Source organism: Gorilla gorilla, chromosome 11 (assembly GCF_029281585.2).
Source record: "Gorilla gorilla gorilla isolate KB3781 chromosome 11, NHGRI_mGorGor1-v2.1_pri, whole genome shotgun sequence".
NCBI lineage: Eukaryota > Metazoa > Chordata > Mammalia > Primates > Hominidae > Gorilla > Gorilla gorilla.
Window position 1 is genome coordinate 140,700,718 of NC_073235.2, and position 18,319 is coordinate 140,719,036.

The window sequence follows — 18,319 nt, forward strand, 5'->3', positions numbered from 1 at the left end:
CCCCTTTCATGGCCCCATCTCACTCTGAATCAGAGCCAGCTACATGCAGGGGCCTGCAGGGCCCAACACCCTTTGCATCTGCTCCCTCTTTGGGCTCAGGTCCTCTTCCTCCACCTCACTCTCTGACCACACTGGCTTCTGCAGGGTTCACGGAACATACTAGGCCTCTTACCGTACCCACCCTGTTTCATCTGCGTGGAGTGTCCTTCACCCCAGTACCCTCCTCCTTCAAGTCATCATTTTCTCTGACCTCCCTGCTTAAAACTGCAGCCTCTTCCCACTTTCTACTCCTTCTATTATATAATTTATGTATTTTCTCTCCCTTCCACTAGAATATACGCTTCATAAGGGCGGGAATTATCTCTTGTTGATGTGTCACCAGGGCCTAGAACTGTGTGGCACATGGTGGGCACTCATCAACTATTTGTGTAATGAATAATGAATTTAAGCAAATTTTGATGATAATTAAACATTTCACTTGCAGTGTATCTCTGAAAATGATGGGGTTACTATTAGCATTTTCCCTGATTAAATTGATGCATTTGTGAATGAATATTATTTTATGCTAGAAACAAAGGTCTGATACCAGTTTTCTTCCATTATTTTGTCTTTATAGATATAAACACTCAGGACTGCTTGTTCACATAAATAAGTAGATTAGATGGGCATGGAAGTTGTCTTGTTATGGCTGTGCCATTTTGTCTTTGGACTTCAAAGTTAAAGGCCAAAGATTGTACAAAGTATTTTCTTTTTTTTGAGACAGGGTCTCACTCTGTTGCCCAGGCTGGAGTGAAGTGGTGCAGTCATGGCTCACTGCAGCCTGAAATTTCCAGGCTCAAGCAATCCTCCCACCTCAGCCTCCCAAGTAGCTGGGACTACAGGCACATACCACCATACCTGGCAATTTTTTTTTTTTTTTTTCTGTGGAGATGGGGTTTTGCCATGTTGCTCAGGCTGGTCTCAAACTCTTGAGCTCAAGCAAGCCACCTGCCTTGGCCGCGCAAAGTGCTGGGATTACAGGCACGAGTCACCTTGCCTGTCGTCATATAAAATATTTTCATGATTTTTCCACTGACTGTTAGATTAGATTCCTTCTTCCATTTTGTTGAAAGTAGAGAATTGGAAGCCACCTGACTTGGAGAAGGCTTTGTCACTCAGTCATTGGAGTCCTTTGCTTCAGTTTCTGAAGTGTCCACCAGAATCACTTTACCAATCCCTGTCATCTGCAGGGACATCAAATGCTTTTCTACCCTGAATAGTTAGATCTGTCACTCCTCACTTCAGAGCAGCTTTGCAGGCTTTTGCTGGAAATGCTGAGGAAGAGTTGAGAAAAACAGCAGTATTATTAATTTCAGCATACTAATATTATACCAATGTAGTATTTTTAAAAATCTTATTACATTCTTCCTATTTTCACCCAAAGCTTGGAGCTCCAGATTCAGCCCATTCAGTTTATCAAAACTATCTGCCATATACATTAATTGTCAAACTAGTCTGCGAAATCGCTCTTTCCCTCAGGCAAAAGTCTTACTTCATTTTCATTCTATCAATATGCCTCTGACAGCCATCTCACTCTGAGCTCCTGGAGGTTCCTAGTTAGATAGGTGAGACGTGGAACCGGTGCCCTAGGTGGAGGAAGGCACCATGGCTGTTGTTTCTTGGCATCCTCTTTGCTTGGCTCTCAAAGGGGTAATGCCTGCTTTTACAGTGGTCTAGGGTTTGAAGCTACTAAATGAAGTTTTCATCATCCCTGCCATCAGACTCCACAGTGTCTGAACCCAAGACACTCCAGCGTGAACTAGGACATACTATTTATAATACCATGCTTTGTCCTTTACAGAAATGGGTATAGGCCAGGCGTGGTGGCTCATGCCTGTAATCCCAGCACTTTGGGGAGGCCAAGATGGGCAGATCGCTTGTGGTCAGGAGTTTGAGACCAGCCTGGGCAGCATGGTGAGACCCCATCTCTACAAAAAATTAGCTGGGCGTGGTGGCACACACCTGTAGTCCCAGCTACTTGGGTGGTTGAGGTGGGAGGATCACCTGAGCCCTGGAGTTCGAGGCTGCAGTGAGCTGTGCACCCCAGCCTGAGCAATTGAATGAGACTCTGTCTCAAAAATAAATAAATAATTTAAAAAAAGAAAGAAAGAAATGGTTATAGATAGGGAAAAGCGAATGGAGACACAGTGGTGGGGGAAAAAGCAAATATAGGGAAAAGCACAACCCTACCTTAATGTGTCGCTTTGAGGTGGCTTTACCCTTATCAGTGCGTCACGGGTACTTTTGTCCTCTGGGAATGTCCACTCCTCGAGGCAGTTCATTCTAGTACAGGGGGAGATGGTACTTTTTTTACAGGGGGGGGAAGAAGGTTGTAGAAGAGGAGGTGGGACGGAGAGCTGGCATGACTCCTTGGCCTCAAGGGCGTTGTCCACAGATTTGTTACCAGACAGAGCATATGTGGATGTCGGCCATCTAGAATCTAGAAATGGATTCTGTCACAGTGATTTGTGCCGACATACCCCTTCAAAAGGTTTGTTTTCCCAGGGCTCTCGGTAATCTTGAAGACACTGGAGTATGGTTCCTCAAAGGTAGTGAGAAGTGGGCTCTAAAGCACAAGGAAAGAGGAGGATAATTCCTCTAATTGTAACAGTGGGGCAGGGGCCAGGCTGGCTGATTGAGAGCTGAGTGCCAGGAGCTTCCCTCAGTTGCATTTCATTATTGTATTTTAAAACCTGGTTGTCTGAGAAATATGTTTTCAGTCCCAGCAGCCATGGACGATAGTAACATAGAATTGGCCTGTCCTGGACTTGTATACTGTGCTGTGGGCCACGGTGCACGTGTAGTTACAGACATTCTCAATGAGTCCACTACCTGCCGGCTGTGGAAGTGAGCAGGCCTTCCTTGAACCGTCTCCGCCTTGGGCCAGGTACTCCCAGAGCCAGGTGTAGAAGGTGAATCTGAACTCTTAAGCTGGGGACATTGTGAAGGAAACCTGGTAAATAAGAGATGCTCTTGGGTTTCATCTCAGTCCAGTCTGCTCCCAAGCTGCTTTTTAAGTTGGACTGTGGAATTTCTGGGCAAATTCAATAATAAATAAGCAGATTTGGATCAGGTCTAAAAACTGTGCAACTTCAAAGAGGGAAAAAGAAGTACTGATGCAGGAGCAGATCATTTTCCTGAGCGAGATTTGTTTCATGAAAGAGAAAAAAATAAAACAGTCTGTTCTCACTTTTTAATGAGTTAAGAGAAGATATAATCCTAATAATTATTAAGTAAGAACTTGACTGGAGCAGAGGGAATAAGGTGAAGTGATAATCATATTAGACCAAATAACATCTTTGAAAGTGGTAGGCGATAGAGTTGAAACTCTGTAATCCATGAACTGGAAAGCCAACTAGAGAAAAAATATAGCATGGCAGGATGGAATGGCCAGAGCACAGCCACGACCAGGGTGTCTCGCATGGGTAGTAATCATTCCTAAGGGAAAGGAAAAGGACAGCGCGGGTGAAGCAGCATCATCCAAAAGCTGTGTAACAGTTCACAGAGTGGACTGCGTGGTTTGTAATGTTAAGCCTGGCATTGGATTTCTGTGTTGTGCCACAGTGGTCAATATCAGAATACGTGTAAGACACCAACATCCACACATGCTTTGACGAACAAGGAGTACACTCTGAGTATTTTATATCTAAGATGCCACTTATTTGAAAAGTTCTTATATCTGGAGTTAAAAATTTCCCCAAACAAGTATCTTTGCCAGAGACTTTATACTGCCACTCAGAAATCCAAGTGTATTTATAAAAACTAGAAATACGCATCTCAAATAAGTGGAGGAAGGCTAGAATAATAAATGCCGTCAGGGTGATTAAGCAACCAGTTAGGAAAAAAAATACGACCTTAGTCTGTAATCAGTTGATGAATGAATGAGCTGATTAAATGTAATCTATGAAACCATTAAATTACTAGAAGAAAATATAAGAGGATATTGATGTAATCTTGGTTGGGAAAGGCCTTTTCTAAGCATGACCCCAAGGACAGAAACCCTAAAGAAAGATTAGCTTCTTAAAAATGGAAAACTAGTGTTCAGAAACCACAAAATCAAAATGCAAACAGCAGACTAAGAAAAATTGCTTGTAGCCTATTTAAAAAGCAAAGGCTAATTAAGAGATTTTTATATTGGTAATTAAAAGATGAATACCTCAGTAATAAAAGGAGAGTTTCAGAACATTGATCATTCAGTTCTTAAAAGAAAAACATAAATGACCAATAATCATATAAATTTTAGCCTCACTAGTATTCATCAGAGAATGTAAAATAAAAGAGAACTGGTATTTCTCTTCTATCAAATTGGCAAAGAAAAAAAATGTTAGGGTCCAGGTAATGCCAGTTTTAACTACTAGATGACATAAATGTTGATACGGTCTCAACTCTTAAGGAACGGAATTTTTTTTTAATGATGACTTGTTTGAGGCTAACAACTTGCTGTTATGCATTCATTTCATATAAAAATTTGAGGAAAATGAAAAGATTTAATATTACTGGTTTGTTCATGATGATAAATATTTTAGGGGAAGTTGAATTTTAATTTTAAAATGGTGCTAATTCTGTCAAATTTGAAAATTGAGAATAATTTATTTCCAGTGGCTTTTCCAAGCTCATTCATGCTGAAGTGCCCTCTGCTGGCACCAGCAGCCACTTAGTGACCCCAGGCTGGGTACCACCTGAGGAGAGGGACTGCCCTGTGGGGTCTACAGGGTGTGGGGGGCGGGGTAAAGAGGGAGTGGGGGTACACAGCATGTGGATGGCAATGTGGTGATGCTCAGACCCTGGGCATCCTCCTTCGTGCCTACCAGCCCGCGTTTCTAGAAGGCCTGCTCTGTTCTGAAGGCTGCACCAAGCAATCACTGAGGCAGTGATTCTGTCAGGTTCACTGCTGTGTCCCCAAGGCCTAGAACCATGCCCAGCAGAGGTTGGGTGCTCAGTAAGGGTTTGTTGGTGACTGTTAGTCTTGTGTCCTCCAATTGGCATTCTCTTGGGGAGACCAGCAGTAAGCAGATAAAGAAGTCACTTAAGGCATGAGATGTGTTCGGAGGGTTGTAGGTTCCAGGAAGATGGTAGGATGCAAGGAGGCCAGGCAGATGGCTCCAGAAGGATGTCCCTTCCCTTCCCTGAGGGTGTGCTCGGCCCCCTGAGAAGACAGACAGCAGGCGGGTGACAGCATGGAGCCCATTTCTGTTCAGGCAGGGGCAGGACTTCCACCAGCGTGTGTGCATTTGGTGATGGAACCGAGGAACTCTGCAGGCCTGTTTTTAAACTCCTGATTCTCTGTATTTGCCATATCCTAACAGAGTGTTTGCTTTTTGTTTCCTTTTTTTTTTAATTTAAAGGATTTTTTTGTTTTGTTTTGTGTTTTTTGATAGATGAGGGTTACTACCAGGGTGGAAAATTTCAGTTTGAAACTGAAGTTCCCGATGCGTACAACATGGTGGTGAGTAGCCTGCGTTGAGCCTGTTGTTTTACTTCTCGGGCGGGGCTGCCTGTGGCTGTGGCCCGCCACTGGCACAGGGCCCTAGCACTCCCCTCTGCGTGTGTCCATGTGTGACTGAGTACTCACTTCAGTATTTTTGTGATGAATGTCACTCATCAGCAGTATTTAGAGTGTTAGTAGAGAATTCGTTTATTCAACAAATACTTATGAGTACTATGTGCCAGGCAGCCTGCCTGTGTATTTTCTATAACTCTTATCTGTTACAGTCTGGCACTGAAGAAAAAAAGCATTTAATAAAATGACTGTAGTTTTGTTCATGATACAACACCAAAATTCTGGAAGTCTATAAAATGTGTATTTTAGAATTTCAGAGAACAGTGACTTGTAGTTTAAACTATAAGTAATTTATACCTATAGTTTTATGTTAATCCCTCAAAGATCCTTTTAGGCAATAATTATACCAAATACCATTACATTATGTCTTTGCTTTGGTGGAACTTACAGACCAATTAGGAGAGATAAAGTGTAGACAGTTGATAAAGCGATAAAAATGGTAAGTAGAAGACAGTAGTGATACTGATCAATGATAGGAAACCAGTTTTTGAGAATTCAGAGAAGGGAAAGTAATCATCACTTTGGAAAGTGGTTGGGGCTAGTTAAGCTTTTAGGGGGAAATCTAACTGGAGTCACCCCGATGTGGCCCAGAACCAGGGGAGGGTATTCTAGGTGACATGGAAATGTGGTGAACTGTGGTGACAGGTGTGGACATGAGAACTTGCAACCTGCAGAAGGCAGATAGGGCCAGGTCAACTCGAGTGAAGAATTGGAGTTGGGGAAGAATAGAGGAAAAAATGGGAAAACTCAGATGTAGGGGTTTGGTTGGGCATTTTCGATTTGGCAGTGACAAACCACTGGAGAGTCTGAATAATTCCACACCCCCGAGTTGGGGTATTAGAGGAGGTGTGGCTGCGCTTCAGGGACAGGTGTGATGTGTCTCGGCCCAAATTGCCAGGGGTTGACGTACAGGCAGTTCAGCGTGCTTGTCTTATTGGCGTGCACCATAGATATGTATTCCTCCTCACGTGTTCTAACTAACCCTCTTGGCCCGTCCAGTAGGAAAGCACAAGCTGATGGTGCTGCCAGAGAAAAGGAAGCCTCACTCCCATCATGAGGATGTGGGCATTGGGGACACTGTGCCTGTGACTTCGCTTGTGGGAAGTGTGCTCCCACTGCCTGACGAGTGGAGTTGCCCCCCAACCCCAGCAACTGGGCTCCGTTCAGTGGCTGCAACACTTGTTTTAGAAGCAAACCTTCATTATGGAAATTGACTTTTTACCGGACTGCTCCATTTAAGGTTCTTTTTGAAATGTAATTTATGGGGATAGGGAAGAGTTGGCAGCCCAAGAAATTTTTAAATTTGTAGACAAAGACGGGAAAATACACATTTACAGTCTTTGTCCATCCACCACCTGCTGAGACTTTCCATCCTTCCCAAACCACACTGAGAAACCTGTCGACGGAGCACTGCACCATGTCCGGTGGGAGGTGGTTCCAGAGGCTTGGTTTCAGTACAGATGTTTAGAATTTGGGGACTCTTTGGTGGTTTCTGGAAACAAACAGGCATACAGTATTTAAAATTCTGTATTTAGATTTGCCGCTAAATACTTATGACATACCGTTCTGGATGTCATAGCAGGGAGTTAAGTGTAAGCTGATAAACTTTCCAGACAAGTCGTGAGGCATCAGAGAACCATTGTTTCAGGTATATCTGGCATCATCTAGGAGCAGAGCTCCTTGTTTTCACGATAGGAAGAAAGCAAACTAAGAGAAAATACCAGGGAAGGAATGGGCATGATTGAGAGCCTCTGTGTGCCAGGTGTCTTGACTCACATTTCTTTATTTCATTCTTCTGATGGTTCAGTGGGTTATTTATTTATTTATTTATTTAGAGACGGAGTCTTGCTCTGTTCCCCAGGCTGGAGTGCTGTGGCGTGATCTCAGCTCACTGCAACCACCAGCTCCCGGGTTCAAGCAATTCTCCTGCCCTAGCCTCCTGTCAGTGGGTGATCTTAACATTCATATCTTTATACATTAGGAAGTTAGGGTTCTGAAAGCTAAAGTTAAAAACATTAGCTTTGCCAATGGAGACGGCTGAATTGTTGAAGTCACTTAATGTCCAGGGCTGCCCAGCTTTTAAGCGTGTGCCCTTCCTACCACATCAGGTGGTGAGAAAATGTTTGTCATTCTGTCTTGTCCCATTTGTGACTTCAAGAAATAGGAAGGAAAATGGAATAAAGAATGACTTGAAAGCCACTGAGCCTTGAAGACTTGTTTCCCTTATTAGTTTCCCTTATTAGTTTGAGACTGGCCCAGAGGTTGAGGTGGAGGGGTAAGGCTTAAATTTTCCTGTCCTTCTCTCAGACCTGCTATTCCCCAGCCCCCCTCTCCCCTCCCCACTACTAGTCCCTGTGGGGAAACATCATTCCCGTGCAGCCTTTCTGAAGTTCTGTGTGCTGTGTTTGACCTTTAGCTCTGTAACGATGATCTTACATTTTTCTATTTCCACTGCTGTCTCTTTTGGAAGTTTCATAAATGATGGGCTGGTCAGATTTCATCAGGAATAAAACCCCATGTTCTCAAACCCAGAAGTACTGAGAGCAGCTGGTGGCTCTGCATGAACCATGTTCCTACCCTGCTTCTGTAGGGTCCTTTCCTCTCCTTTCCCCAGCCTTTCCTTCCTGTCCCCCCGCCTTTTTTTTTTTTTTTGATACAGAGTCTCACTCTGTTGCCCAGGCTAGCACGATTTCGGCTCACCACAACCTCTGCCTGCGGGTTCAAGTGATTGTCCTGCCTCAACCTCCTGAGTAGCTGGGATTACACGCATGTACCACCATGCCGAGCTAATTTTGTATTTTTAGTAGAGACGGAGTTTCTCCATGTTGGTCAGGCTGGTCTCAAACTCTCGACCTCAGGTGATCTGCCCGCCTCGGCCTCCCAAAGTGCTGGGGAGCCACTGTGCTCAGCCTTTTTCTTTTTTTTTTTTTTTTAATGAGATGGAGTTTCACTCTTGTCACCCAGGCTGGAGTGCAATGGCATGATCTTGGCTCACCGCAACCTCTGCCACCTGGATTCAAGTGATTCTCCTGCCTCAGCCTCCCGAGTAGCTGGGATTACAGGTGCCTGCCACCACGCCCGGCTAATTTTTATAGTTTTAGTAGAGACGGGGTTTCACCATGTTGGCCGGGTTGGTCTCGAACTCCTGACCTCAGGTGATCCTCCAGCCTTGGCCTCCCATAGTACTGGGATTCCAGCCATGAGCCACTGCACCCAGCCTCCTGTTCCCTTCTCTTGTTTTCTTCCTGTCTGCCTCTCATTCAGGCAAGTGTGGGGCAACTTCCTTAGGGGCCAGCATATGTCACTGGTGTCCCCAGCAGGGCGTCTCCAGGGGATCATTAGGGTGTAGTACTTGGCTGAACACAAAAGTAGTTGCATTTGCCATGTTTATAATGAATCATTGCTTACAGATTCTCCTGAGCATCTCTTTCCCACTGGGCTGTGAGCCCTGAGGGAGTGCCAGCCGTCTTGCCCACACTACTTCCAGTGTGTAGCCTGTGCCTGCCATGCTAGGCAAAAACACAAATTGTTCAGTGGTTGCCCCTCTCTCTGCCCCCTACAAACTTAGTGTAGAAGAGAGATGAAATAATTCAGTCAGCATAGGAAAATCACATAGGCACAGGCATTCAGGATAGAGTGTGAGGGCACACTCTGAGGGCACCAGGTGGGTCAGTGAGAACGGACACAGCAGCAGCCAGTGCGGAGCCTAGGGATGGGCTGGGGCTTCTCAGGGTGCATCTGCTTCACTGCCATGACTGACTTGACACAATTTCTGTACTTCATAAGGACTTATCTCCTAAGAGTTACAGTTCCTGCAGTGAAGGTCTGTTATTAAGACTGTGAATGTGGAAAACCTTTAATAAAGTCGATCATTATTTTAGAATAAACTTTTAAAAGAAAAATATCCATTTGGAATCCCCCACCCCACCCAATATCCCAGCAGCTAAAATTCAAATTTTCTTTGTGTTTTTGTCCCTTTGCCTCTGGAGTTTAACTCCTAGCCTAAAGCCTGCCTTGTAATTTGTCAGTTTAGAAACTGTCCAAACGGATGTAGTGACATTTAGTAAGCTCCTACATTGTGCCAGGCTCCGTGTCAGACACTGGAGGGCCAAGGATGGGAACTTGGTGGCCTTTTAAGAATTTCAGTCTCTGGGGAGACAGACGCTGACATGACAATGAGGAGCCCGGGTGGTGATGTGGGCGACGGCTATTCCTCAGGCTGGTGGGGATGCCCAGAGGAGGAGCACGTGACATGGCCTGGGGATGCCTTGGAGGAGGAGAGAGCCTTAGCCCAGACCCTAGCTGGCCTGTGGTGTCACACAGCCCTCAGGTGCGTCGGTCAGGACTGGTCGGAGGAAGCTGTGTGCTGCAGCAGGAGAAAGGATTACAGCTCTTTGTTCTTGGCTCTGGTTTCCTCCTGGAAGTGAAGACACCACGTCTCCTCACATGTTGTTGGCCAAATCAGGTATCATGACCATGGCCAGCCCGGAGGGACTAAGGAAGGCCAGTCCTGCCATGGGCCGTGGAGGAGGAGAGCCAGAGACACTTGTTGAACAGCAGTGATGACGACCACAAGTGACACCTGAACTCCCACTCTCCCTTCTTCTTCATATGAAATTATCAGACTTTGTAGGGAATTGAGACAACACGGCCATGCAAAAATACAATAATAATAACCCGTAATCTCTCCATCCAGAGATGATCACCCTGACTCTCTAATGTCTGTTGCAGACAGTATAAATTCCACATGCCAATGGGGTGATGCTACACATAGTCTGGTAACTTGGGGCTTTCCCGTCATAATATGATGGACGTACACATTCATGTCAGTCAATGCACGATTGCATCATTATTAATAAGAGCACTTCCTTGTATGATGTATCATTTAAACCAGTCCTTTATCATTGGTCACTGGTTGACCAACCTTTTGCAGTGTAAAGCAGACTTTCTGTAAAGGGCTAAGCAATAAATATTTTAGGCTCTGTGGACCACATGGTCTCTGTCCCATATTCTTTTTTGTTTTTTCAATAACCTTTTAGAAATGTAAAAACCAGTCTTTGACCATGTGAAAACAGTCCCCGCCTCGATTTGGTCTGTAGGCTGTGGTCTGCTGCCCCAGAATAAATAGGGTTGTGAGGTAAGTCTGGGGCATGCATCTTATGTCTGTCTGCCTCTTTCCTCTGGATCAGTTCCTAGACATGGCATTATGGGTATTGAGTAATTGATGCTCCATTTTAAGGTTCTGGATAAATCCTATTAAATTACCTTGCAGAGAGGAATGCCAGTTGGCATCCTCACCATCCATGTTTGAAAATTCCGTTTCCCTAAGCAATTACCAAGGTGGAATATTTGCCTTTTTGTTGTTGCTGTTGCCATTTTGGGAGGAAATGGTATCTCATTTAATATCCGATTGTCATTTCTTTTTCTTTTCTTTTCTTTTTTTTTTTTTTTTTTTGAGACAGAGTCTTTCTCTGTCCCCCAGGCTGGAGTCCGGTGGCACAGTCTCAGCTCACTGTAACCTCCGCCTCCTGGATTCAAGCAATTACATTTTCATTTCTTAAGTCAGATGCTGAATAGTATTTCCCACTAATAAGCTGTTTATATTTTTTATGAGCTGCTATTATGTCCTTTGCCCATGTTTCCATTGGGGATATTTGTTTTTCTTCTAGATTTACTAGAGTCCTTACAAGCAAAGTATGTGAAACTTTTTTCTTCGGTTTTTTAGCTATGCTGTAAATACTTTCTTTGTTTTGCGTTTGCCGTCTTTAGTCGTTCTATACAAGTTTGGTTTTTTTGTTTCACTGCTTGAGTTTTGTATGTTACGTTATGCTTAAAGCAGCCTTCAGACCCCAAGACAGTCATCTACATTTTCTTCTAGTCCTGTAATTCTCTTTTATGTTTAATTTTAATGCATTTGGAACACTGTGTTTTTCCAAATGGGTAACCAGTGACCCACCAAATAACCCAGTTCTCTGTTGGTTTGAGAGGCCAGATTTGTCATACATTAGGCTTCTGGCAGGGTGAGTGATGGTGGCCGTGCCAAGCACTGAGGGGGAATGTGGGAGGGCTGGGCATTGCTTGTTGGTCTAGCTGTGGGCCACTGGTGTTGGGGAAGGGGCTACAGGCCTAATTCAGTTTGGAAAGTATGTATGTCAGAAGCCAGGTACAGAGTTTTGCCCTCTGTTCTGGAACCACAGTTAAGAGGACCGTTGACAAGAGGAGGTATCTGTGTTAACATCAAATTATGGAAGGTGTGAAGGGGACAGGAGGAAGGGCGAATACCCCCAAGCCTTTGGGAGATGTGGTAGCACCAGGCTGCATGGTCATGTGTGAGGGCCTCCGCAGAAGGGGTACCTGCTTGGGAGGGAGAGTGAGTTTGCCAGTTTTCTAGGTTCCTTCAAAAACTGAGAGTTGGTGACTTGGCCTAGCACTAGCCTGCCACCATCCAGTGACCCAGAGGGGGGCACAGAGCCCTGCCCCTCATGGCAGTCTGACCTTCCCTCTGCAGCCCAAATGCCTCAGTGGAAGGGAAAGATGCAGTTCCTCCTTTCTATTAAATACATTCCCATTTATTTGTAGAAAAGCACAATGTGAAATTTATTTAAACTCATTCTGAACCTAAATTCTTTGTCCTCAGACACATGGATTTGCACAGTCAGTTTAATCAGTTTTTTGGAATCTACCGATTTTGTGGTATTTTGAAATTAGGAAGAATGCTCATTAGAGTGTCGAAAAAGTATTTTTGCTTTATACAAATAAATAAAAAGATGACATTATAAAAGTTTACTAGAAAGTTAAAGAGGATATTTGGATGGTGAAGTATTTTCTAAGTATGGCATCAAAGATAAAAATTTGATTACAAAAATAAACTCCTCAGAAAACATCATAAATAAAAGTTAATAGCAGATGATACACAGGGAAAATGTTACCCATTTCACAAAGGTTTGATTCCTTTTTGAGATGACCTTTCTGATGAGAGCCTGTGATTTGACACTTCTGCATATTAACCAAGGGGACCTTTCTGTGGGAGGTCCTGGAGAAGAGGCCCTCTCCCTTACTGCAGGTTGTGGCGGGGTTGGCGGGCGGGGTGTCACATCTTCTGAAGGACATGAGCAGTGTATCAGAAGCTAGGGTTTATGACCAGCAGATCCTCTTCCTGGGCTTCATCCTGAGGAAACATTTCACCCAGGATGAACCCTGCATTGATAGAGCAGGGTTGGGAGAAGAGGAAGCAACCTGAGGGCCCAGAAGTAGGGAAGTGCCTATTAAACTCGGGCAGGTGTACCATGGAATGCAGGATGCCATCTGAAACGATGGCAGAAATAACTAAAACATATGTAGCACAGCTTTCTTCTATAAAGAAAAAGGAGTATGCTGCATGCACACTATGTGTGTGGCCTAGAAAAGAGGCATAAACACATGTACATCAGGTGTCACATAATTTCTGGGTAGCATTTTGATGGAGTGTATATATTCTTACATAAAAAACAAAAGTGAAAGACAGCAGAATTTATTATATATTTACATACGTTTCTTTTCATTTCTGTTGTCCTTTTCTCTCTGAGTATGGATTGCCTTTGTAACAGAGAAATCTGGTTTGGTTTGGTTTGGTTTGGTTTTCTGGTTTGGAGGCAGGGACTCGCTCTGTCACCCAGGCTGGAGTACAATGGTGCGATCATAGCTCACTGCAGCCTACAACTTCTGAGCTCAAGTGATTCTCCCACCTCAGCCTCCTGAGTAGCTGGGACTACAAGCAGGAGCTACCATGCCCAGCTCTTTTTTTTTCCCTGGAGAGACAGGGTCTTACTATATTGCCCTGGCTAATCTTAAACTCTTGGCCACAAGCAATCCTCCCACCTCGACCACCCAAAGTGCTGAGATTTTTTTCTCCTGGGTATCTATCACTAATTATATTTTCTTCTTTTAGGTGGCCTCCCAAAGTGAGCCACCATGCCCAAACTAGAAAAATCTTAAAAGAACTTTATCCAAACATGCCAAGTCATAAATGATGTTGATATACTTTATCCCCACAAATTCATTTTCATTCTCTTTCTCTCCTTTAAATGTAAAGTGGACTAGGGCTTTCATCTAGGAAAATGTATGTGACAATAGCATCTTCAGAAAAATCCAGCAAATGGAACAGGCTGTTCTTGCAAGGAGCAGTAACTTTCAGCCATAGTAACTTGTATTGCAAAGGAATCTGGGGCTTCTGATTGGATTTGGACCCAGAGGATGTAGAACTATTCCTTAGAGTGCACTGTGGATACCTTCTGCAGTCCCAAACCCAGGGGGTGTGGGAGGTGACAGAGGTCCAGTCACCAGCACTGTCAGCTGGCAGGACACATGGGGCTTGTAGAGAGGTGCTCAGAAGCCCACGGGTAGACTTTGCTGCTGAGACTAGCCCTTGTGGATGCAGCGCATCAACACATGCCTCATGGGTGAGGTGAGCCAGTATTCAGGGTTGAACACGTGTTCAGCGAGTCAAACTGCACACTGAGTCAGCCATGAAACAAGCGTCTAGATAGGGGATGTGGTAAGGCTCTGGCCTGGAGATGTGATTTGCAGAGACTGTCGGCGTGATCTCTCTCATTCTCTCTGTGTTGCAGCCTCCCAAAGTGAAATGCCTGACCAAGATCTGGCACCCCAACATCACAGAGACAGGGGAAATATGTCTGAGGTGAGTTTCTTGTCTTTTCTTCCTTCTACATTCGTGAGTGTCATGTGCAAGCGTTGGGCTTTTAAACATGTTGTCTCCTCTGAAAAGATTTTGAGGCATGGCCAAGATTAGGAAGGGCTTGAACTCAGCTGAAGTAGCTGCGGTTGCCTGCCTGCTCCCAAACCCTACCCTACCTTCTGCCTCCAGACGAGTGTCTTCTCTTGGCCCTCTGGGGGCCACAGCCCTACTAAGTTCTTAGTGCAGCCTCCTTGCCTGCCCAGGATGGACCCTTGGAGTCCCTTGCCTTGTTCCCCTCCTATTTAAATGAGAGACCACATTCCCTCCATGTGGCTGATTTTAGCTAAGATGAGAAAATATGATTAATTTTAGATACCCAGGAGAAAAAATGTAGATGGCAGGCTTGAGACGACCTTGGGCACTTGTATTTAAGCTGCCCTCTCTCTACCAAAATGGTCCTGATAGATGTCAGGGCACTTGGGGCAGGCAGCCTCTCGGAGCTTCGTGCCTGCTGTGACTTGTGTCCCTGATCCCTGGCATGGGCAGAACGTCAGGCATCACTGATTTCTCCTCCTAAGGCTGCTGGAAAAGTTGTGTAGGTGGATTGGTTGGTTTTTAAAGTAAGTTTCACATTTGGGCTTTATTTTTTCTGCACTTTGTCCCTTTCATCACTTTAAGGCAGCAAGGTTGATTGCAGGGGCATTGATATCAGACCACCTGGACCTGAGTCCAGCTCGCCGCCCCCGCCCCCGCCCCACCCCTGCCCGGCTGCCCGGGGCAGCTGTGGGACTTTAGGCTAGGTATTTGACCTGTATGTGCCTCACACTCAGCCAGTTTGGAAAGTAGGCACAAAGTGTTTTCTTAGCACATTTCTCCTACTTTTGACATGAAATGCAATTAGTGGCCTAAGTCATTTCTCATGCTCAACTTCCGTATCTCTTTTCTTTCGTTCCTCTCTCCTTAGTAAACACTAATCACCTTTGAAAGGAAATGTGTAAAGTGTGGCTGCTGGAAATCTTACCTCAGGATCCCTTTCTCTTTTTTTTTTTGAGATGGAGTCTCTCTTTGTTGCCCAGGCTGGAGTGCAGTGGCGCGATCTGAGCTCACTGCAAGCTCCGCCTCCCGGGTTCACGCCATTCTCCTGCCTCAGCGTCCCGAGTAGCTGGGACTACAGGCGCCCACCACTACGCCCGGCTAATTTTTGTATTTTTTAGTGGAGATGGGGTTTCACTGTGTTAGCCAGGATGGTCTCAATCTCCTGACCTCGTGATCTGCCCGCCTCGGCCTCCTAGAGTGCTGGGATTACAGGCGTGAGCCACCGCGCCGGGCCGGATGCCTTTCTCTTCACAAGTACAGTTAGTGCCCATTTGCCCATTTCATTTTTGTATATACTGCTCCTTTCTTCAATATCAGCCTCATTTTTCACAGATGGTTAAAAATACATTTTACCAGACATACCTTTTTAAAAAAGCATCTTCCCTTTGAAGTATCTGTCCTTTACATATTGAAACATTAAAATTCCACTATCTTTGGTTGCAGGTTATAAGTGTGTTTGGCCCAGGCCCCCACTGCCCCGCTTCCTCCTGTGCTTGTGAGGACACCTGGCTCACTTTCTGGGGGGCCATACTCTACTTCCCTGTCTTGCCCCTGCCTCAGTCAGAAATGGGTCCAGAATAGGAAGCTCTCTTGTCCCTTTTGCCGTCTTCTGGGAAGTCAGATGATTAGCAAAGCCGTATAAGGATGAACAGATGGTATCCTGATATAAAAGCCAGACGTCTTAAGGAAAAAGATTGTCAGATTTGACCATGTAAAAATTAAAAACACAAAATGGAAGAAGAAATGATCAACTGGATTAACATCCTTGGTATGTAAATAGTCCTTACTATTCATTATAAAAAAGACGGATACTTCTCTGGAAAAATGTGGCATTGGCTACAAATAGGTGATTCATAAAAGGAGAAATAGAGGTGGGCAGTAAATATCTGAGGAGATGTTCAATCTCATCAGTAACCAGAGAAAGGCACAGAAAACCATGAAGTGTGGCTTACCACTTACCAGATTGGCAGGCACAAAGGTAGACACTTGGTGGTTGGGGGGGGAGTGTGTGACAGAGATCGAGCAGGCTCTCTTGTTGGAGGGTGTGTGTATTTGCACACCTTTCATTGGTCCTTCAGCCACGTAGACTACCTGTAACTCGTATGTACCCTTGGACTTGTCAGTTGCACTTCTAGGGATTTAATCTAAGGAAATGTGCCAGATTGATGTACAGGGACCACCTTGTTAGTGAAAAGCAGACAGTGTCCAGTAGCAGCTTTATGGTGTGTCCTGAATAAAGGGAAGGAAAAGCCCAACCGCACCTCTGGTTTGTAGTGACGCTGACAGCAGCTCATCAGCTCTTCCCACAGCAGGACTGATGGGTGCCTGGGGCTCCACAGGCCTTTCAGTGCTGGCACACAGGAGCACCTTCCTCTTTTAGAGAGATTTGCCCTGGCTCCACCTTATTGTCCCAGCAGGGACCCTTCCCCTGCTCTGGCACAAGGTCAGAGGCTCCATGTCTGTGGGATTGGAGGGCCTAGGTCAAGAGCTCAGTCAAAGCTTCTCCTAGAGCCCAAGCTTCTATTACAGTTCATGGGGTGTCCTTTGTCTCCTTGCTTAATGACATCTCTGATAGCCAAGTGTCTTTGTCTCCTGAGCTGTTGCTGGGACTATCCTCTGTGAGGCCAGGCTAGAACTTCCTCAGTGACTGGAGGCACTGCACCCCTGATGGGCCTCACTGCTGCCCAGACCAGTGGCCACCACATGCTGGGGCTGGCCTTGCCTCCCCATTACCTGCCCCAGCCAGATGCAAAGCCCTCCTGCTCTGGCTGTGCTGTTAACAGCAAAGCTCAGGGTCAGCTTCCTTCTCCTTCATTCAGCTAATGTTGATTGAGCTTAGGCACTGGCAGAGGAATTAGCATTCCCTGCTTTTATGGATGAAACAGGCATTCAACAAATAAATGACAAATATATAACTGAAGGTTGCATTAAGATCTATATAAGAAAATGATTAGCTAGATCAGAAATAATTCCTCCATTGAACAAAATATAGCCACTAGGATTTGACTTCATTCCCAAAAAAGTTATTCAGAAGTTGACAATTCAGATCCACAAGTCACCAATACCTCTATAGGGTAGAAAGACGTCCACCCAGTTGGTAGGGTACATGATTTGAGTTTTCCTTTTTTCTTTTTAAGCCTAAAAGTAAATTTTAATGGTCAATTTTAGGTTAGTTATCTGTTTTTTTTTAACTGCTCTTCATAGACAATTAAGATTATAGCTTTGATTCAAACTCTACATATTTTTCTCCTGATCTAAATGGACTTTTGTGAATTTAAACATGCTCTAATTCAAAAAAGTTTATCAGAGGTAACAATTATGGATAAAGCCTGATATTTTATTTACAGATCAAAGCCACAGCACAATAATTCAACAAATACAAAAGTAATTTTATCTCCAGAAGGAAGCTTGGCAATAAATTATACATTTTCAAAGTATGGAATGATCATTTAATCCTTTTAAAATTATTTAAAATTTTTTTTTACTTTTTAAGATTATTGGGAAAATGCTAATCTTCTCTGTATCATCCCAATTTGAGCATATGTGCTGCGGAAGTGAGCACTGGAATGATCATTTCCATGAGAGTATATGGTGTGCCTTTACAGCTGATAGACAGTAATGACCAGGACTCTCAGGTACCAGCTTCAGAAATGGGGCTTCACCAGACCTCTGAATCCTGGTGTGCCTTCCCTGAGCATGGGCCCCCCACCTAAGGAGTGACTGATATTCAGAATTTTGCATTAATCTTTTATCCTCAATCTTTTTCTTTTGAACTTTAAAAAAAAAAAAACAAAACCCAGTTACAGCTGGGCGTGGTGGCTCACGCCTGTAATCCCAGCACTTTGGGAGGCCGAGGCAGGCGGATCACGAGGTCAGGAGATCAAGACCATCCTGGTTAACACAGTGAAACCCCGTCTCTACTAAAAATTCAAAAAACAAAATTAGCCGGG

At 44.6% G+C, this 18,319-nt stretch overlaps 1 protein-coding gene and 1 non-coding gene across 5 annotated transcripts in view; one reads left to right on the top strand and one right to left on the bottom strand.

Annotated features, from left to right (window-relative positions):
- UBE2F (ubiquitin conjugating enzyme E2 F (putative)) overlaps positions 1-18,319 on the top strand; it is a 75,594-nt gene that overhangs the window by 44,100 nt on the left and 13,175 nt on the right. For 3 of the 4 annotated variants that reach the window (XM_031008534.3, XM_019022423.4, XM_004033427.5), the window contains exons 5-6: positions 5,418-5,485; positions 14,206-14,276. In XM_031008534.3, the coding sequence (XP_030864394.1) occupies positions 5,418-5,485; positions 14,206-14,276 (139 nt within the window). The remainder of the gene's footprint in view (positions 1-5,417; positions 5,486-14,205; positions 14,277-18,319) is intronic. The other variant, XM_063695338.1, reaches the window with a different exon arrangement.
- On the bottom strand, positions 17,830-17,931 carry LOC115933828 (U6 spliceosomal RNA). Its single transcript, XR_004069678.1, has one exon. It is a non-coding gene; the product is annotated as a U6 spliceosomal RNA (small nuclear RNA).